The following is a 13,035-nucleotide window of genomic DNA, read 5'->3' on the forward strand; positions in this document are numbered from 1 at the left end:
GTGTTGCGAACTTCTTTTGAATTTTTACCTAAAGTTGTGAATTCCAACAACATTAGTAGAGAAATTGTGGTTCCTTCATTATGTCCTAATCCTAAGAATTCTAAGGAGAAATCATTGCATTCTTTGGATGTTGTTAGAGCTTTGAAATATTATGTTGAAGCTACGAAATCTTTCCGTAAGACTTCTAGTCTATTTGTTATCTTTTCCGGTTCTAGGAAAGGCCAGAAAGCTTCTGCCATTTCTTTGGCATCTTGGTTGAAATCTTTAATTCATCTTGCCTATGTTGAGTCGGGTAAAATTCCGCCTCAAAGAATTACAGCTCATTCTACTAGGTCAGTATCTACTTCCTGGGCGTTTAGGAATGAAGCTTCGGTTGACCAGATCTGCAAAGCAGCAACTTGGTCCTCTTTGCATACTTTTACTAAATTCTACCATTTTGATGTATTTTCTTCTTCTGAAGCAGTTTTTGGTAGAAAAGTTCTTCAGGCAGCGGTTTCAGTTTGAATCTTCTGCTTATGTTTTTTGTTAAACTTTATTTTGGGTGTGGATTATTTTCAGCAGGAATTGGCTGTCTTTATTTTATCCCTCCCTCTCTAGTGACTCTTGTGTGGAAAGATCCACATCTTGGGTAGTCATTATCCCATACGTCACTAGCTCATGGACTCTTGTTAATTACATGAAAGAAAACATAATTTATGTAAGAACTTACCTGATAAATTCATTTCTTTCATATTAACAAGAGTCCATGAGGCCCACCCTTTTTTGTGGTGGTTATGATTTTTTTGTATAAAGCACAATTATTCCAATTCCTTATTTTATATGCTTCGCACTTTTTTTCTTATCACCCCACTTCTTGGCTATTCGTTAAACTGATTTGTGGGTGTGGTGAGGGGTGTATTTATAGGCATTTTAAGGTTTGGGAAACTTTGCCCCTCCTGGTAGGAATGTATATCCCATACGTCACTAGCTCATGGACTCTTGTTAATATGAAAGAAATGAATTTATCAGGTAAGTTCTTACATAAATTATGTTTTTTCCTTTTTTGAAGGCATATTGAAATACTTAGAATGTATTACTTTTTATTAATTGCCATCTATTATTGTATTGACGTGTGTTATGAAGTTTTCTTCCTTAAATCAGGTTATGACAACTATTTGGTTAATGTCTCTACAGAGTTGATAGAGAAAGAGAGAGAAGGGAGCTAGATATAAATATTTTATTACTTATTTCGCAAGTTTCGCAAGGGTACGGTCTAGCTATAAATATTAGTTTTTAGATGAGAATTGTTGAGGACTAAATATTGCTTAGCCATATATTTGTTTAAAGTTGTTTCCAAATGTGCAGGAACAAAGGTAATTCAGCTCTATACCTACTATATGTTGCATAGGTGCACAAAATATTTTTTATTCTTCATTAAAGTGATGTTCTAATGCAAAAATGACATACTTTTATTCATTAGTGCTGGAAATATTTGCCCTTTTGATGCTCCAGATTGATGTGTTTAACCCACACAAAGAGCTCAAAAACATAGTAAAGGGACATTAAATACCAATTAAATGAGAGATAGAATGATGCATTCAAAGAAAAGATTAGTCTGAAAATAACATGTATATGTAATTTTTAAAGTTTCATTAGTTGTTAAAATATTGACAAAATAAGTGTAAAGTGTTTTAGTTTCTATAAAGCAAAGAGAGCTGCCATGTTGTAACTTACGTTACCTTCTCTGCTGTGGCCAATTAGATACAATTATAAAATAAGGTCACTTGAGTGTGCAGCCAATAGTTGTGTGGAATATAACAGTGTTTTGCACTTCCATTTCTAAAAGGAACTGAAAAGCTGATAATTTCAGAATGGAATTGCAGGAAAAGGGGACAAAATAAATAATAAACATATATTGCAGTTTTTTTTTATATATATTCGATTTATCATTTTATATTACTATCTCAAAGTGTTTAATGTTCCTTTAAAGTTCTGTTCAGAGCAGAAAGCTCTGCAACTGTAGAGCTGTACCCAGCCAGTAATTGGTTTGGTTGTGTTACTGCCACTCACTGGCTATTTCTTCTGTTAAGTGTGATCAGTCCACGGGTCATCATTACTTCTGGGATATTACTCCTCCCCAACAGGAAGTGCAAGAGGATTCACCCAGCAGAGCTGCATATAGCTCCTCCCCTCTACGTCACTCCCAGTCATTCTCTTGCACCCAACGACTAGATAGGATGTGTGAGAGGACTATGGTGATTATACTTAGTTTTATATCTTCAATCAAAAGTTTGTTATTTTAAAATAGCACCGGAGTGTGTTATTACCTCTCTGGCAGAGTTTGAAGAAGAATCTACCAGAGTTTTACTATGATTTTAGCCGGAGTAGTTAAGATCATATTGCTGTTTCTCGGCCATCTGAGGAGAGGTAAACTTCAGATCAGGGGACAGCGGGCAGATGAATCTGCATAGAGGTATGTAGCAGCTTTTATTTTCTGACAATGGAATTGATGAGAAAATCCTGCCATACCGATATAATGTCATGTATGTATACTTTACACTTCAGTATTCTGGGGAATGGTACTTCACTGGAATTACACTGTAAGAAATACATAAAACTTTTTAATAACTAAGAAATTATGTTTAACGTTTTTGCTGGAATGTAAAATCGTTTTCATTTGCTGAGGTACTGAGTGAATAAATGTTTGGGCACTATTTTTCCACTTGGCAGTTGCTTGATCTTTTTTCTGACAGTTTCTGTTCTCTCTCACTGCTGTGTGTGAGGGGGAGGGGCCGTTTTTTGGCGCTTTTGCTACGCATCAGAAATTTCAGTCAGCAGCTCATTGTATTTCCTGCATGATCCGGTTCATCTCTACAGAGCTCAGGGGTCTTCAAAACTTGTTTTGAGGGAGGTAATTTCTCTCAGCAGAGCTGTGAGATTATAGTTGACTGAGATAAAAAACGTTTATTCTGTAATTTTTTTCTGCTTTCAGAATTAGTTGTCTTTTGCTAATGGGATCAAACCTTTGCTAAAGTTGTGTTGTTTACAAGGATTGAGGCTATAACTGTTTCAATTTATTAATTTTCAACTGTCATAAATCTTCTGTGATTCTTAAAGGCACAGTACGTTTTTAATAATATTCTAATAGAATTGTATTCCAAGTTGCAAGTTTATTTGCTAGTGTGTTAAACATGTCTGATTCAGAGGAAGATACCTGTGTCATTTGTTGCAATGCCCAATAGAAATTTATGTACTAACTGTATTGATGCTACTTTAAATAAATGTCAATCTGTACAAATTGAACAAATTTCACCAAACAACGAGGGGAGAGTTATGCCGACTAACTCGCCTCACGTGTCAGTACCTGCATCTCCCGCTCGGGAGGTGCGCGATATGGTGGCGCCCAGTACAACTGGGCGGCCATTACAGATAACTTTACAAGATATGGCCACTGTTATGACTGAAGTTTTGGCTAAATTACCAGAACTAAGAGGCAAGCGTGATCACTCTGGGGTTAGAACAGAGTGCGCTGATAATATTAGGGCCATGTCAGACACTGCGTCACAGGTGGCAGAACATGAGGACGGAGAACTTCATTCTGTGGGTGACGGTTCTGATCCAAACAGACTGGATTCAGATATTTCAAATTTTAAATTTAAGCTGGAAAACCTCCGTGTATTACTAGGGGAGGTGTTAGCGGCTCTGAATGATTGTAACACAGTTGCAATACCAGAGAAAATGTGTAGGTTGGATAAATATTTTGCGGTACCGGCGAGTACTGATGTTTTTCCTATACCTAAGAGACTTACTGAAATTGTTACTAAGGAGTGGGATAGACCCGGTGTGCCGTTCTCACCCCCTCCGATATTTAGAAAAATGTTTCCAATAGACGCCACCACACGGGACTTGTGGCAAACGGTCCCTAAGGTGGAGGGAGCAGTTTCTACTTTAGCTAAGCGTACCACTATCCCGGTGGAGGATAGCTGTGCTTTTTCAGATCCAATGGATAAAAAATTAGAGGGTTACCTTAAGAAAATGTTTGTTCAACAAGGTTTTATATTGCAACCCCTTGCATGCATTGCGCCGGTCACGGCTGCAGCGGCATTCTGGATTGAGTCTCTGGAAGAGAACATTAGTTCAGCTACTCTGGACGACATTACGGACAGGCTTAGAGTCCTTAAACTAGCTCATTCATTTCGGAGGCCGTAGTACATTTAACTAAACTTACGGCTAAGAATTCAGGATTCGCCATTCAGGCACGCAGGGCGCTGTGGCTAAAATCCTGGTCAGCTGATGTTACTTCTAAGTCTAAATTGCTTAATATAGCTTTTAAAGGCAGTCCTTATTTGGGCCTGGTTTGAAAGAAATTATCGCTGACATTACAGGAGGTAAAGGCCACGCCCTGCCTCAAGACAGGGCCAAACCTAAGGCCAAACAGTCTAATTTTCGTTCCTTTCGGAATTTCAAAGCAGGAGCAGCATCAACTTCCTCTGCCCCAAAGCAAGAAGGATCTGTTGCTCGCTACAGACAAAACTGGAGACCTAACCAGTCGTGGAACAAGGGCAAGCAGGCCAGGAAACCTGCTGCTGCCCCTAAAACAGCATGAATTGAGGGCCCCCGATCCGGGATCGGATCTAGTGGGGGGCAGACTTTCTCTCTTCGCCCAGGCTTGGGCAAGAGATGTCCAGGATCCCTGGGCGCTAGAGATAATATCTCAGGGATACCTTCTGGACTTCAAATACTCTCCTCCAAGAGAGAGATTTCATCTGTCAAGGTTGTCAACAATCCAGACAAAGAAAGAGGCGTTTCTACGCTGCGTACAAGAGCTCTTGTTAATGGGAGTAATCCATCCAGTTCCACGGTCGGAACAGGGACAAGGGTTTTACTCAAATCTGTTTGTGGTTCCCAAAAAAGAGGGAACTTTCAGACCAATCCTGGACTTAAAGATCCTAAACAAATTCTTAAGAGTTCCATCGTTCAAGATGGAGACTATTCGGACAATATTACCTATGATGCAAGAGGGTCAGTACATGACCACTGTAGATTTAAAAGATGCTTACCTTCACATACCGATTCACAAAGATCATTACCGGTACCTAAGGTTTGCCTTCCTAGACAGGCATTACCAGTTTGTGGCTCTTCCATTCGGATTGGCTACAGCTCCAAGAATCTTCACAAAGGTTCTGGGTGCTCTTCTGGCGGTACTAAGACCGCGGGGAATCTCGGTAGCTCCATACCTAGACGACATTCTGATACAAGCTTCAAGCTTTCAAACTGCCAAGTTTCATACAAAGTTAGTACTGGCATTTCTAAGGTCACATGGATGGAAGGTGAACGAAAAGAAAAGTTCACTCGTTCCACTCACAAGAGTTCCCTTCCTGGGGACTCTTATAGATTCTGTAGAAATGAAGATTTACCTGACAGAGGACAGGCTAACAAGACTTCAAAGTGCTTGCCGCACCCTTCATTCCATTCAACACCCGTCAGTGGCTCAATGCATGGAGGTAATCGGCTTAATGGTAGCGGCAATGGACATAGTACCCTTTGCACGCTTACACCTCAGACCACTGCAACTGTGCATGCTAAGTCAGTGGAATGGGGATTACTCAGACTTGTCCCCTTCTCTGAATCTGGATCAAGAGACCAGAAATTCTCTTCTATGGTGGCTTTCTCGGCCACATCTGTCCAGGGGGATGCCATTCAGCAGACCAGACTGGACAATTGTAACAACAGACGCCAGCCTTCTAGGTTGGGGTGCCGTCTGGAATTCTCTGAAGGCTCAGGGACAATGGAGTCAGGAGGAGAGTCTCCTGCCAATAAACATTCTGGAATTGAGAGCAGTTCTCAATGCACTCCTGGCTTGGCCCCAGTTGACAACTCGGGGGTTCATCAGGTTTCAGTCGGACAACATCACGACTGTAGCTTACATCAACCATCAGGGAGGGACAAGAAGCTCCCTAGCAATGATGGAAGTATCAAAGATAATTCGCTGGGCAGAGTCTCACTCTTGCCACCTGTCAGCAATCCACATCCCGGGAGTGGAGAACTGGGAGGCGGATTTCTTAAGTCGTCAGACTTTTCATCCGGGGGAGTGGGAACTTCATCCGGAGGTCTTTGCCCAAATACTTCGACGTTGGGGCAAACCAGAGATAGATCTCATGGCGTCTCGTCAGAACGCCAAGCTTCCTCGTTACGGGTCCAGATCCAGGGATCCAGGAGCAGTCCTGATAGATGCCCTGACAGCACCTTGGGATTTCAGGATGGCTTACGTGTTTCCACCCTTCCCGATGCTTCCTCGATTGATTGCCAGAATCAAACAGGAGAGAGCATCAGTGATTCTAATAGCACCTGCATGGCCACGCAGGACTTGGTATGCAGACCTAGTGGACATGTCATCCTGTCCACCTTGGTCTCTACCTCTGAAACAGGACCTTCTGATACAGGGTCCTTTCAAACATCAAAATCTAACTTCTCTGAAGCTGACTGCTTGGAAATTGAACGCTTGATTTTATCAAGACGTGGGTTTTCTGAGTCAGTTATTGATACCTTAATACAGGCTAGGAAGCCTGTTACCAGAAGGATTTACCATAAGATATGGCGTAAATACCTATATTGGTGTGAATCCAAAGGTTACTCTTGGAGTAAGGTTAGGATTCCTAGGATATTGTCTTTTCTACAAGAAGGTTTAGAAAAGGGTTTATCTGCTAGTTCTTTAAAGGGACAGATCTCAGCTCTGTCCATTCTGTTACACAAACGTCTGTCAGAAGTTCCTGACGTCCAGGCTTTTTGTCAGGCTTTGGCCAGGATTAAGCCTGTGTTTAAAACTGTTGCTCCACCATGGAGTTTAAACCTTGTTCTTAATGTTTTACAGGGCGTTCCGTTTGAACCCCTTCATTCCATTGATATAAAGTTGTTATCTTGGAAAGTTCTATTTTTAATGGCTATTTCCTCGGCTCGAAGAGTCTCTGAATTATCAGCCCTACATTGTGATTCTCCTTATTTGATTTTTCATTCGGATAAGGTAGTTCTGCGTACTAAACCTGGGTTCTTACCTAAGGTAGTCACTAACAGGAATATCAATCAAGAGATTGTTGTTCCTTCTTTGTGCCCAAATCCTTCTTCGAAGAAGGAACGTCTACTGCACAACCTGGACGTAGTCCGTGCTCTAAAATTTTACTTACAGGCAACTAAGGAATTTCGACAAACGTCTTCTCTGTTTGTCGTTTACTCTGGTCAGAGGAGAGGTCAAAAGGCTTCTGCTACCTCTCTTTCTTTTTGGCTTCGTAGCATAATTCGTTTAGCTTATGAGACTGCTGGACAGCAGCCTCCTGAAAGAATTACAGCTCATTCTACTAGAGCTGTGGCTTCCACTTGGGCCTTCAAGAATGAGGCCTCTGTTGAGCAGATTTGCAAGGCTGCAACTTGGTCTTCGCTTCATACTTTTTCCAAATTTTACAAATTTGACACTTTTGCTTCCTCGGAGGCTATTTTTGGGAGAAAGGTTCTTCAGGCAGTGGTTCCTTCTGTATAAAGAGCCTGCCTATCCCTCCCGTCATCCGTGTACTTTTGCTTTGGTATTGGTATCCCAGAAGTAATGATGACCCGTGGACTGATCACACTTAACAGAAGAAAACATAATTTATGCTTACCTGATAAATTCCTTTCTTCTGTAGTGTGATCAGTCCACGGCCCGCCCTGTTTTTAAGGCAGGTAAATATTTTTTAAGTTATACTCCAGTCACCACTACACCCTTGGCTTCTCCTTTCTCGTTGGTCCTTGGTCGAATGACTGGGAGTGACGTAGAGGGGAGGAGCTATATGCAGCTCTGCTGGGTGAATCCTCTTGCACTTCCTGTTGGGGAGGAGTAATATCCCAGAAGTAATGATGACCCGTGGACTGATCACACTACAGAAGAAAGGAATTTATCAGGTAAGCATAAATTATGTTTTTCTGCTGTGACTCCCAAGTGGGACACAAACAGTTGGAGTGTTGACGACAAAATTAGAGCATGCCATTTTTACACTTGTATGTCCCTTTTTAAGTTAGAGGTACACTATTTTCTTTAAAAAAAACCCTTTTGTAGGCATATTCTGTGTTTTATTGTAATTGTGCTTTGTTTTCAGCATTGGCAAAGGGTTCCAGGGTGTGATGAAACGATGGGGATATAAAGGACAACCTGCCACTCACGGACAAACTAAGACACACAGAAGGCCTGGAGCCATAGCTGGTGGGGTGAGTTTTAAAATAATTTTCTTGAATCAACCAAAGCAATCATACGTAATGCTAAGGGGCTAGATTTATCAAGCCCCTGCGGCAGCAAGTTCTCACAAGGACTTGCTCGCCGCGATTTATCAAGCAGCTGTCACCAGACCGCTGCTTCCCTAACATCTTCGCCACCTCTATTGTGGCGAAATTAAATCTCCTCGGTCGAGTCCGACCGAGGAGATTGACAGCTCCTGCCCGCGCGTGATTGGCTGTGCGCGGGCAGGAATGCACGCGAGCGCAAAATTGCGCTCGTGTGCAATGTTAATTACCTGCGGGTAATTTCGCCCCGCCACAGGCGAGCTGAGGCGTACAGGGGCGAGTATACACGCCCCTGTACGCCTCAGCATTGATAAATCTAGCCCTAAATGTACTCCGTACTGATTAGAAAATGAATTTCCATTTGTCTTTCTTTTTTTTTCTTTAATTTATTTTTTTGCAGTTTAGAGTAATAAATTACTGCTCTATATAGCAAAGTTTTTGTAAACGCACTTGAAAGAAATAAACAGTAAATATATAAAAAGTTTTGTTATAGCCAACTAATAGATTATATTTCCATATCTTCTTAAAGGATCCTGCCCGTGTGTTTCCTGGAACAAAAATGCCTGGAAGAATGGGGAACTTCTATAGAACATCGTATGCACTCAAGGTTGTTATTTATATTGAAATTATTTTTTCATTATTTTTAATGGTCTAAGTGCAATTGCTTTTATTTTATTATTTATTTATTAATTATTTTTTTATTTATATATATATATATATATATATATATTGCTTTTTCTTTCATGTAATTAGCAAGAGTCCATGAGCTAGTGACGTATGGGATATACATTCCTACCAGGAGGGGCAAAGTTTCCCAAACCTCAAAATGCCTATAAATACACCCCTCACCACACCCACATATCAGTTTTACAAACTTTGCCTCCCGTGGAGGTGGTGAAGTAAGTTTGTGCTAGATTCTACGTTGATATGCGCTCTGCAACAGGTTGGAGCCCGGTTTTCCTCTCAGCGTGCAGTGAATGTCAGAGGGATGTGAAGAGAGTATTGCCTATTTGAATTCAATGATCTTCTACGGGGTCTATTTCATAGGTTCTCTGTTATCGGTCGTAGAGATTCATCTCTTACCTCCATTTTCAGATCGACGATATACTCTTATATATACCATTACCTCTACTGATTCTCGTTTCAGTACTGGTTTGGCTTTCTACTACATGTAGATGAGTGTCCTGGGGTAAGTAAGTCTTATTTTCTGTGACACTCTAAGCTATGGTTGGGCACTTTTATATAAAGTTCTAAATATATGTGTTCAAACATTTATTTGCCTTGATTCAGGATGTTCAACGTTCCTTATTTCAGACAGTCAGTTTCATATTTGGGATAATGCATATGAATCAATCAATTTTTTTCTTACCATAAAATTTGACTTTTTCCCTGTGGGCTGTTAGGCTCGCGGGGGCTGAAAATGCTTCATTTTTATTGCGTCATTCTTAGCGCTGACTTTTTTGGCGCAAACATTTTTTTCTTTGTTTCCGGCGTCATACGTGTCGCCGGAAGTTGCATCATTTTTTGACGTTTTTTTTGCGCCAAAAGTGTCGGCGTTCCGGATGTGGCATCATTTTTGGCGCCAAAAGCATTTAGGCGCCAAATAATGTGGGCGTCTTTTTTTGGCACTAAAAAATATGGGCGTCACTATTGTCTCCACATTATTTAAGTCTCATTGTTTATTGCTTCTGGTTGCTAGAAGCTTGTTCACTGGCATTTTTTCCCATTCCTGAAACTGTCATTTAAGGAATTTGATCAATTTTGCTTTATATGTTGTTTTTTCTATTACATATTGCAAGATGTCCCAGATTGACCCTGAGTCAGAAGATACTTCTGGAAAATCGCTGCCTAGTGCTGGATCTACCAAAGTTAAGTGTATTTGCTGTAAACTTGTGGTATCTGTTCCTCCAGCTGTTGTTTGTAATGAATGTCATGACAAACTTGTTAATGCAGATAATATTTCCTTTAGTAATGTTACATTACCTGTTGTTGTTCCATCAACATCTAATACTCAGAGTGTTCCTGTTAACATAAGAGATTTTGTTTCTAAATCCATTAAGAAGGCTATGTCTGTTATTTCTCCTTCTAGTAAACGTAAAAGGTCTTTTAAATGAACATCATCATTCTGATTCTGATAATGATTCCTCTGGTTCAGAGGATTCTGTTTCAGAGGTTGATGCTGATAAATCTTCATATTTATTTAAAATGGAATTTATTCGTTCTTTACTTAAATAAGTCTTAATTGCATTAGAAATAGAGGATTCTGGTCCTCTTGATACTAAATCTAAACGTTTAAATAAGGTTTTTAAATCTCCTGTAGTTATTCCAGACGTTTTTCCTGTCCCTGATGCTATTTCTTAAGTAATCTCCAGGGAATGGAATAATTTGGGTAATTCATTTACTCCTTCTAAACGTTTTAAGCAATTATATCCTGTGCCATCTGACAGATTAGAGTTTTGGGACAAAATCCCTAAGGTTGATGGGGCTATCTCTACTCTTGCTAAACGTACTACTATTCCTACGGCAGATAGTACTTCCTTTAAGGATCCTTTAGATAGGAAAATTGAATCCTTTCTAAGAAAAGCTTACTTATGTTCAGGTAATCTTCTTAGACCTGCTATATCTTTAGCGGATATTGCTGCAGCTTCAACTTTTTGGTTAGAAGCTTTAGCGCAACAAGTAACAGATCATAATTCTCATAGCATTGTTAATCTTCTTCAACATGCTAATAACTTTATTTGTGATGCCATCTTTGATATCATTAGGGTTGATGTCAGGTATATGTCTCTAGCCATTTTAGCTAGAAGAGCTTTATGGCTTAAAACTTGGAATGCTGATATGTCTTCTAAGTCAACTTTGCTTTCCCTTTCTTTCCAGGGTAATAAATTATTTGGTTCACAGTTGGATTCTATAATCTCAACTGTTACTGGAGGGAAAGGAACTTTTTTACCACAGGATAAAAAATCTAAAGGTAAATTTAGGTCTAATAATCGTTTTCGTTCCTTTCGTCACAATAAGGAACAAAAGCCTGATCCTTCACCCACAGGAGCGGTATCAGTTTGGAAACCATCTCCAGTCTGGAATAAATCCAAGCCTTTTAGAAAACCAAAGCCAGCTCCAAAGTCCACATGAAGGTGCGGCCCTCATTCCAGCCCAGCTGGTAGGGGGCAGATTACGATTTTTCAAAGAAATTTGGATCAATTCAATTCACAATCTTTGGATTCAGAACATTGTTTCAGAAGGGTACAGAATTGGCTTCAAGATAAGGCCTCCTGCAAAAAGATTTTTTCTTTCCCGTGTCCCAGTAAATACAGCGAAGGCTCAAGCATTTCTGAAATGTGTTTCAGATCTAGAGTTGGCTGGAGTAATTATGCCAGTTCCAGTTCTGGAACAGGGACTGGGGTTTTATTCAAATCTCTTCATTGTACCAGTTCTGGATTTAAAAATATTGAATAGTTATGTAAGGATACCAACATTCAAAATGGTAACTATAAGGACTATCCTGCCTTTTGTTCAGCAAGGGCATTATATGTCCACAATAGATTTACAGGATGCATATCTGCATATTCCGATTCATCCAGATCACTTTCAGTTTCTGAGATGTCTTTCCTAGACAAGCATTACCAGTTTGTGGCTCTGCCGTTTGGCATAGCAACAGCTCCAAGGATTTTTACAAAGGTTCTCGGTGCCCTTCTGTCTGTAATCAGAGAACAGGGTATTGTGGTATTTCCTTATTTGGACGATATCTTGGTACTTGCTCAGTCTTCACATTTAGCAGATTCTCATACGAATCGACTTGTATTGTTTCTTCGAGATCATGGTTGGAGGATCAATTTACCGAAAAGTTAATTGATTCCTCAGACAAGGGTAACCTTTTTATGTTTCCAGTAGTGATGCACCGAAATGGAAATTCTGGACCGAAACCGAATCCGAAAATCCGGGATGCACTTGGCCGAAAACCGAAACTGATACCGAAAATTTATTTTTTCAAATTAATTTTTTTTAGTTTTTTTTTTTGCATAATTAGAGCCAATAAAAAAAATCCCACACTTTTATTGAAAGTAACACACTAAAACAATAATAAACAGGCAAACAATAATGCCATTTTCGGCCAAAATGTTTCTGCGACCAAAATTTTGGTGCATCCCTACTTAAAACAATTATAAATATCAATATACTGTATTATTCTTTATTTAGTTTTATGTAACAGAATCATATTTAACAGTTTTTTTTTACTAATTATCCAAATAAAGTATAGTCCTAGAAAACTCATTATATGCAGAACAGTAAGTCAAGTAATAAACTTAAACAGCAGCTCTAGGCTAGCATCAAATTTGAAACATGCTACACAATAATTTTACCGAAAATAAAAGGCTAAAAAACCGAAAACCGAAATAGCCAAAAATGCCTTTTTCGGCCGAAACTTTCTGCGGCCGAAATTTCGGTGCATCCCTAGTTTCCAGATAGATTCAGTGTCCATGACTCTGTCTCTGACAGACAAGAGACATCTAAAATTGATTTCAGCTTGTCGAAACCTTCAATCTCAATCATTCCCTTCGGTAGCCTTATGCATGGAAATTCTAGGTCTTATGACTGCTGCATCGGACGCGATCCCCTTTGCTCGTTTTCACATGCGACCTCTTCAGCTCTGTATGCTGAACCAGTGGTGCAGGGATTACACAAAGATATCTCAATTGATATCTTTAAAACCGATTGTACGACACTCACTGACGTGGTGGACAGATCACCATC

General features: G+C 39.9%; 1 protein-coding gene across 2 annotated transcripts in view; it reads left to right on the plus strand.

The window, feature by feature from the left end:
• MRPL3 (mitochondrial ribosomal protein L3) overlaps window positions 1-13,035 on the plus strand; it is a 344,205-nt gene that overhangs the window by 192,971 nt on the left and 138,199 nt on the right. For both annotated transcript variants that reach the window (XM_053714297.1, XM_053714298.1), the window contains exons 7-8: window positions 8,103-8,211; window positions 8,813-8,890. In XM_053714297.1, the coding sequence (XP_053570272.1) occupies window positions 8,103-8,211; window positions 8,813-8,890 (187 nt within the window). The remainder of the gene's footprint in view (window positions 1-8,102; window positions 8,212-8,812; window positions 8,891-13,035) is intronic.

The sequence above is a fragment of the Bombina bombina genome, chromosome 5, assembly GCF_027579735.1.
Source record: "Bombina bombina isolate aBomBom1 chromosome 5, aBomBom1.pri, whole genome shotgun sequence".
NCBI classification, from domain to species: Eukaryota; Metazoa; Chordata; class Amphibia; order Anura; family Bombinatoridae; genus Bombina; species Bombina bombina.